The sequence below is a fragment of the Bison bison genome, unplaced genomic scaffold (genome assembly GCF_000754665.1).
Source record: "Bison bison bison isolate TAMUID 2011002044 unplaced genomic scaffold, Bison_UMD1.0 scf7180017864341, whole genome shotgun sequence".
Taxonomy (NCBI): domain Eukaryota; kingdom Metazoa; phylum Chordata; class Mammalia; order Artiodactyla; family Bovidae; genus Bison; species Bison bison.
Genome location: NW_011494913.1, coordinates 5,602,991 through 5,611,290, shown reverse-complemented (window position 1 = coordinate 5,611,290; position 8,300 = coordinate 5,602,991). Strand labels below are relative to the sequence as shown.

General features: G+C 51.9%; 1 protein-coding gene across 3 annotated transcripts in view; it reads right to left on the bottom strand.

The window, feature by feature from the left end:
- The window catches only part of WDFY4 (WDFY family member 4), a 252,064-nt gene that overhangs the window by 10,746 nt on the left and 233,018 nt on the right, over nucleotides 1-8,300 (bottom strand). For 2 of the 3 annotated variants that reach the window (XM_010854420.1, XM_010854421.1), the window contains exons 54-57: nucleotides 7,790-8,002; nucleotides 5,082-5,229; nucleotides 3,811-3,995; nucleotides 2,738-2,896 (exon numbers count right to left, since the gene is read on the bottom strand). In XM_010854420.1, coding sequence (XP_010852722.1) covers nucleotides 2,738-2,896; nucleotides 3,811-3,995; nucleotides 5,082-5,229; nucleotides 7,790-8,002 — 705 coding nt within the window. The remainder of the gene's footprint in view (nucleotides 1-2,737; nucleotides 2,897-3,810; nucleotides 3,996-5,081; nucleotides 5,230-7,789; nucleotides 8,003-8,300) is intronic. The other variant, XM_010854422.1, reaches the window with a different exon arrangement.

The following is an 8,300-nucleotide window of genomic DNA, read 5'->3' as shown; positions in this document are numbered from 1 at the left end:
GCAGCCCATGGACTGCAGCCCACCAGGCTCCTCTGTCCATGGGATTTTCCAGGCAAGAGTACTGGAGTGGGGTGCCATTTTAGGGAAGTGAAAACTGTCTGAAAGAAGAGAGGAAAGCAGAGGGCTTGACAGGAGCTTTCTGGTGGTTTTCCCAGAATGAACTCTGCCTAATGGCTAAGTTCTGACTTCCGGGGACAGGACAACTCCAGAGCGTGCAGGCTGGGGACCCAGGTATGAAGATGGGGGATGCAGAGACATCGGCTGGGAGCCCAGTGCCTGTGTGAGCTGTCTGTTACTGGAGTGGGGCCTCTGCTTTCTTGGGGGAAGCGTTGGAGAGGCAGGGACCACCGTGTGCGTGGCACTGCCCACCTCCGTAAGCCTCTCACCAGCCTGGAAGCTAAAGCGCCTGGAGGCAGTCAGCACCACTCCCTATTTGGGAAGGCCTCGGAAAAAAATGAAGGAGGACAGCATTTTTAAACGTTCTCCATTGGCTCTTCTGTTCTCAGAATAATACCTCTCATCATGGCCAATTAAAATAGCTCCACTATATCACCTTATACCTAACTAAAGTAGCAAAAAATAAAATACAAACCTCTGAAAATAATTCCCTGTTCTGGATATGTTGTGGTGAAATGGGCATTCCTGATTGCGGTGGCACTGTGAAACTGCAGAGCCATTATAGAAAGCATTCTGTCACTGTTCTGTAATTCTGCTTCTTGAAATTTGCTATAAGGAAATGATTAATCAGAAGCAAACAGCAATCTAAGATGTTTTCTGCAGCACTATTTAAAATAGTTAAAATTGGAAGCAATGTAATTGTCTAGTTTTGGAAGAAACGGTTTATTAAGCTGTGGTACATTGACATGAAACAATTGAAATGTAATTTTATGGAGATGGAATAAAATGGAACAATTGAAATGTAAATTATAGAAACTGTAGAAAAGCGGAAACAATTTGATAGGCTGGTTGAAAATGGAATCAACATATCTACACGATGATCAGAAGGATGTAAATATGTATATCTGGGGATCAGAGCATGTAAGGATGAACATTTTTATATGGATTATAGATAATCATTTGACTTTGAAATATGTCTTTCATGTTGTAATATTCAGAAATAAAATACTTTAAAAAACTGTTAATGAAACTATTTAATGATGACTTCTCTGTCTACAAGTCTATAAGTAAGGGAGGGACCCCTTTCTCTGAGCAGCTTCCAGTCTGGGGGATCCCCAAGGCTGTGTTAGCCTCTTTAGGTAAATGATAAAGTACTTTATTTCACTTAGGAAATAAGAGCATGTGGGATTCCCCCACCTTTTTGTCTTGATTTATAGCTAGGAGAGGATGATGAATTACATTTTATACTGTCAATGCTGGGGCTTTTACACTGCATCTTCACCACTAACCAGGACCTTGGAAGGGCAATGGAGGGGGGTCACTTCCCTGGCTCCCCAAGGTGTCTTTGGGATTGGGCTGGATCCCCTCATCCCTGGAGTGATGCCTGGGAGAGGTGGATTCTCCATCCCCATAATAGGTGCACAGTCTCTCCACGCAGGTCAGGAAAGTGAAGGTGTGAAAAGACAGAAGGCTCTAAGCCTGGCTTGGGAGGACTTCCCTGGAGAGTCTGGGTGAAGGCAGCCCATACTCGACCTGCACAGCTGCCTCTCGGTAGGTGCCATGGTCTCTGCAGGATTAACCAGCTCCCTCAGCACTGACCCTCGAATTCCCTCACCTCACGTTTGTTGAATGTCCACTGCTATGTACCATGCATGTGCTGGGGGTGGTGCCAGGGAATAAGGGCAGGCTCGGGGGAGACCCACTGACTAGTAAAGCATCCAGAGAAACCCAGCATTGTTTCGAGTGTAACATGTCCAGTTTGGGAAATCTGGTCAGTGGCAAGCCTCGTATGGTTAACATTTTTTTTTTTTTGGTCACTTTGGGGCTGTATGGATCACTAAAACACAGATGGAAACATGAATTGCATTTGGAGATGGAAGTGTCTCCTAGAGATATTCTCCAGCAACTTCAAGTGTATGCAGGGGAAAGCACAAGGCTTAGAGTCAGATTTAAATGCAAGTCTGGCCTTTCCAAGCCTCACATTTCTCATCTGAAAGTGGCACTAAGGGTACCTGCTTCCCAAGATTACAGTTAACACGCAGAACCTTAAGTGAGCGGTCAGTTTCACTCTGTTTCTTATTCCTGGCAGCTGTGGTTTGCGAGGTAAGACCGGACGAGCTTTCTGCCTCCTGGTCTCTTGCTCCTGTGTCTGCCACAATCACCCCTATTTGGAAACAGTCTTTTACTTTCTGACTCTATGCTCTTGGACAAGGCACTTAACTTCTTTGATTTGGTTTTTCACCAGTGAAGTGGGGATGATAATGATTCCTATGACCGGGCAAAATGAGGAGGTAAAATGAGGCTGTTCACGTAAGGTGCCTGTGAAGAATGCTAAAAAACATCTCCCAGTGCAAAGGCTCCCGATTTCCTGGCCCTGCTGTGTAGGCAGCGTCTCTCGCTGAGGCGCAGGTGTCCGTGGAAGCACCAGCCCTGTGTGCTCGTCAAATCCACCCGAAGACACGAAACTGCCCATGAATGACATGGACCCGTGTGCCCTCTGCGCTCTCAGCTCCCGAGAGAGGCAGAGCTCTCAGCGCTTGGGAGCTGGAGCATGCAGACACCGAACCTGCCAGAGGTGCTACACCTCCCCTGAGCCAACACCCCTGTGGAGGTTCCGTACCTGCTTGAGGCGCAGGCCTGTGGCGCGGCCTTTGGTCATGCTGAGCTCCCAAACACACACCACAGCGCTGGTCCCGGAGGTGATGATGGTAGTGGGGGACGGGCATGCGGCACACAGACAGCGGCCCCAGGCGGCCAAGTTCTCAAACGTCACCAAGATCTGCGGGAGGTGAGGCAAGCGAGATGAACACTGGTGCCAGGGCCTGCACTGGGCAGGGAGCTGGCACAGGGCGACGGGCGGATGCGGGCAGATCTGGCTGCTTCCACTGGCCTGCTTGTGTGCCGTGGCAACCGAGGGACAGGCCATTTGTTCAAAAGAAGCCCTGGTGACAGGCTGCCTGGGTATGTCTCCAGAGAGTGCCTATACCCAAGGAACAGGTGGGAAGAGGCAAGTAAGCAGGAGGGTTTGGGGACACAGCAGACATGCCCTGTGAGCTTGGGAAAAGCAGAGCCCACTTTCAGGAGGTAGGGACATCTGGGGCCAGTTTCGCTGGCTGCCTCCTGCTGGAGGTGGGGGAAGGCTAGGGAGGGGAGGGAAAGCTTGGTGAGCAGGGAATTCATGCCACGTGCTAAGGTGGGAGAGGAGCAAGGGCAGAAAACAGGGCCAGAGGCCACGTCAAGAAGGTAGAGAGGAGCGGATGGCCTCGCACAGGCGTGGAGGACCGGTAGCCCAGTGGCCTGCTCCTGGCGGCCTGCAGAATGTTCAATTTGTGCCCTCCGGGTCTGAGCCAGAGGAGGGGCCAGAGGGGCCCCTAAGACTTTCCACCCAAACTGAGTAACCACCTGGGCCTTCTCAATGCAGCCAAGTGACCAGCCAGCAGCAGAGACACTGCGGACGTGACAGCATTTCCACTTACAAGCTCGACCCCTGGTAACACAGGGGGAGGCTTAGCCCACCGGGTTCTTGGCATGGTCGCTCAAACCCTCTCATCCCCAGGCTGGGGGCGCTGGCACGTGGAGGGAGTGGGGGTGTGGGCAGCTGTAGCTGCTTTGGCTCACCGGTCTCCCGACCACCTCTGCCGCAGCCAGCAGCAGGCCGAGGCTCTGGGGCCACCCGCACCCGGCGCCACTCGCCTTGTCAGAGCCGTAGCTGCCCAGGCAGCAGCTGAAGTCGTCAAAGCCCCAGCTGAAGGTCCTGCTCCAGTGTGGGGGCAGCAGCATCTTGTTTGTCTCCACGGCCAGGATGGTCTTCTCCGTAGGAACGATGTGGCCGATGGCTCCTTTGGGGGATTCCGAGCCTAGGGAGAAGAGGTACATATCTGCTCCCCAGTCAGTAGGGAGGAGCTTGTTTGTCAAAGGACGATACCTGCTTTAGCTGGGCCCAGAGAGGAGCCGTGCAGAGCCCACCCAGCCAGGCAGGAGCCTCTCCTTGTCCTGGTCCCTTCCTCCTGGGCCTCCCTCTAGGGGCCATGTTACCTCTGGTCCCAAGCTGGGTCCCCGGGCCCTGGGTCTCTCCCCAGACTTAACACATACATGAAGTGTGGGTCTTTAGTGTCTCTTATGGGCTGATGCCAAGGGAAGAGAAACCGAGGCTGGCAGGGCAGACAGCACAAAGCCAGAGGAGCCGGGGGCGGGGCTCTGTCCTTCCCCACCTTCCAGGCATCAGGTCTAGCAAGGCTGGGGGTGCCAAGGACACTGCTCTTGGATTTAAGAGAAAACCCTGACAAGTCTGGCCTTACACTCCTCGGGGCCAGAAAGCTGTTCCAGGTAGACTTCCCCAGAGCAGTGAGGCCCCAGGGTGGACGTCATACACACCCAGTTCCTCCGGGGCAGGGCTGGGACCTGTCCGGGGGCCGTCGGCCTCAGGTGCCTGCCCCTAGCTGGTGGCTGCAGGCCCACCTGGGTGGTAGGAGCAACAGCGACTGCGGGCCCCAGAGTGGGGGCTGCCATCTTGAGCTGTTTCTTCTAATAGTTTCCCTTTTTCTTTATAAATTCTCTGCAGGCCCATCCATCTGGGCATCACCACAGAATTCTTTAATAGCAGCCATTTGAGTACTGCAAAGAGCAAACCCCTTTAGCGGCCCTTCTTACTTTCACTTTTCTGGAGGCGAGGAGGGGTCTGTGTGTGTGTGTGTGTATTGATAGGCGTGTGTGCACATGAAAGAGACAGGAGTGTTTGTCTCAACAGACAGGTGGGTCTTCAGAAGTCAGGCTGTAACAGAGGTGGTCCCAGACACTTCCAGAGCAGAGGCCTCCCCAGACTCCTGGTGTGACTGGAGACACAGTTGGGCAGTCAGACCCCAAGCCTCTGCCCCAGCCTGCACCCCTGAACCTCCAGAAGAACACCAGTCATTGAGGGACAGCTCCAGGACACGACACCACCCAAAGCAGGACCAGGAGCTCACCTTTGACGGTGACCTGGGAGGGCCTCAGCGACTGCAGGCTGTACAAGAAGGGCTGCGGGTGCCCGGGCAGGCTGGCAGGCGTGGAGACGTCCTTGCCAGGGGAAGGCTTCCCTGCGGCAGTCCGGGCCGGATGGGGTTTAGTAAAGAGCTGCAGAGAGAGGCAAGCAGACAGACACGCGCCGTGCCGGTCGTTAGAACAGATGGACAGAGGGGAGCCGTCCTTGGGCAGTCCCAGCTGTGCCTCTGCCCTGGGCGCTGCTGGGGCTGAGCTTGCTCCTGACCGAGGTGAGCTGAAACAGAATCATCTGGTTCAACCTTTGGATGTTGCAGGAGAGGGGACTGGGGCTCAGTCAGGGGCGGCTACTTTCTCAAGGCCATGGTGCAGGGCTGGCAGAGAACTCTCTTGGAAGCCAAATCCGTCCTCTTCTCCAAGCTGCTTGAGCAAGTGATGAGCCCCCTGAGGAGCCTCTGGTCCCTGGGAGAGCTACCTTTCCTGCCAAAGGGTCAGAATGACCCTCTTTCCTCCCTAGATCATGTCTCTCTTCATTTGCTTGAGCTATTTCTCATATTTTCTCTTTTTCGTTATAAATCCTCTGCAGGCCCATCCATCTGGGCATCAACACAGAGTTCTTTAATAGCAACCATTCAAGTATTCTAAAGAGCACAGGCAAACCCCATTAGTGGCCTTTCTTATTTTCATTTTTCTTAGAGCTCTTAAATTGTCCTTAATGCCAAACTTTTGCATAACTGGACACAGTCTGAAGTGCAAGGCCAGGCTGCCTGGCAGAATCCTCGGTGCTGGGCTTGAGAATGCAGCTGAGGCCTGCTCCAGCTCTCCACCCTCCCTCCCCGACTGGGCTCGTGCTAGGCTGGTTTCTTCAGCCAGCAGCACAGAGTTCTGCTTCCAGATGGAAACATCCGTGGCGCGCCATGATGGGGGTGGAACTGGCCGTGGCTGGGCTCAAGGATGGAGGTGGGGCTCAGCAGGCAGCCCCGGGATCTCCGAGGAGCCTTGTTACAGCCCTGGACCAGATGCTAGACTATCTAGAAAAGTCGGGTGGGTGTCAATACAAACAGAAATCACACGATTTTTAAGTGAGCATTAAAGAACGTTCTTCATGCATATTAGACTAACGAAAGCACCGGCTGGACCTCGTAAGGGCTTTCGCAGGCACAGCCCCTTGGAACAGTGCACGGTCCCAAAGCGTTTGATCTTGCCTTCAAGCTGCGACCTCTGGGGAATTCTAACTCTGACGATTGTTTGAGAAATATTTTTTAGAAACTCGTATTGGGTTGGTCAAAAAACTCGTTCGAGTTTTTCCGTAAGACATTATGGAGTATAATATCTCATTACTTAAAATCAGAATTTAAAGAGTGTACATTCCATGATCCTACTGATATTAACATATTTTTGCTTGTGGACTACAACTTCAAATTATTTATTTCTAGAATAATATTTTTAAAATTAAAGAAATGAAACCGTTTAGCTACTCTAGCTTTTTTCCTGAAATTCTCTCCTGTCTACAAAGCCTTCCTTGGCCAAACTCACATTTGCAAACTCACATCTCCAAGTCACCCTCAGGCCTTTCCACATTCCCCTTACCTCGGAGCTGCGTGAACCTGAGCATGTCACAATAAGGCCAGACAGAAGTGATGTTATTAGATGAGCCCACCCAAGCCTCATGGTTACAGATGGGGAAGGCTGTTGCCCAGGATGGTCTCGAGTTGGCTGGGCCTATGTATTCATTTTCTGGTGTGGTTCCTGACTGCTTAGGCTGCGACCCCACGGTCCATGGGGCCATGCTTCTGCCTCCAAATGGTTGTGCTCAGGGAAAAACATCTCTACACCAAATGGGAGCTTGAAGATGAATGGGGCTGGGATCAGCTAAATAGGCCTCAAGATGTCATTGTGAACGCACAGTCTCACATCTCTGCGGGACTGTCCTGATGCAGATAGAGCTGGTGGAGCAAAAGGCCCGGGCACCCTGGGGGCAGAGCTTGGACGCTTTCACAATGGGGCCAATACGATGCAGTTTTTGGAGCCGGCCAGATGGGGCAAGGGCTCACTGCTGACACCTGCCAAGGGTGCAAGTGTGGGCAAGTTATTTATTCAGCCTCTCAGAGCCTCAGATTCCCGATCTGTATGATCCCCGTACTCAGAACTTAAGAGAGGATTCAGGGAGGGAATCACACAAGTTACATTTTTTGAATGTTAATCATATTTCAGACGCTTTCATGCACTTGGTTAATCTTCACAACAAACCTATATAAAGAATTAAATACTGTGTATTTATCATAGTGTCTATCACATGGGTCACAGATGGATGTAGCCTCCATCATTGTTAATGATATCATCACCTCCCTTGACATCAATGGGTTACGGAGAGTTAAACCTTGATATTAAAGTCCCAGAAGAAGAGAGTGGCAGAGGATGAGATGGTTAGATAGCACCATGGACTCAATGGACATGAACTCAAGCAAATTCCTGGAGGTAGTGGAGGACAGGGAAGCCTGGCAATGCTGTAGTCCGTGGGCTTGCAAAGAGTCGGACACAACCGAGTGACTGAGTGACAACAACAATTAAAGGCATAGGGAGGCGACTGCAGGCCATTTTCTCTCTCCAGTCCTCACCTACTCCTCACTCTCTCTTCCATCCAAGCTCACCCTGCACACACTCTTTTGAGAAAGTAAGACAAAAATCATTGTACCTGTTTGGGCACCTGTCCAAAGTTGCTGACGAACCCCAGGATGGTGCTTCTGATCAGGGGGTCGCTGATGCTGCTGAGGTCCACTTTGTCGCCATAGAAGTAGGGATGGAAGGTGTTCACAGCCTCCACTGCAGCTGACCCCTGCTGCTTGTACCCAAAAATGAGGTCTATCCAGTGGTGCAGGTGGGCGCTGACAAAATCACTTTCCAAAGCCTGGAACCAAAACCAAAAAGCGTGAAAAGCACAGGGGGCTCATGGACTCATGGGCCCTCTGCCCAGATCAGGAGGGGGTGTGTGGTTCAGGATGCTCTCTCGGCACGGGAAATATAAGCGATGCCTCCCCGGGCTGGATGAGCACTAAGCGAGATGTGCGGTCCCTCTAAGGACCACGCAATCCTGCCTCAAGCTAGTGGCCCATCCAGTCCACAAAATAACCTTAAGCAAGAGGAAATGTGGGCCAGTGTCTGGATTTCTGGTTCACCATTCATTTCTGCTGAGTAGAGCCCAAATC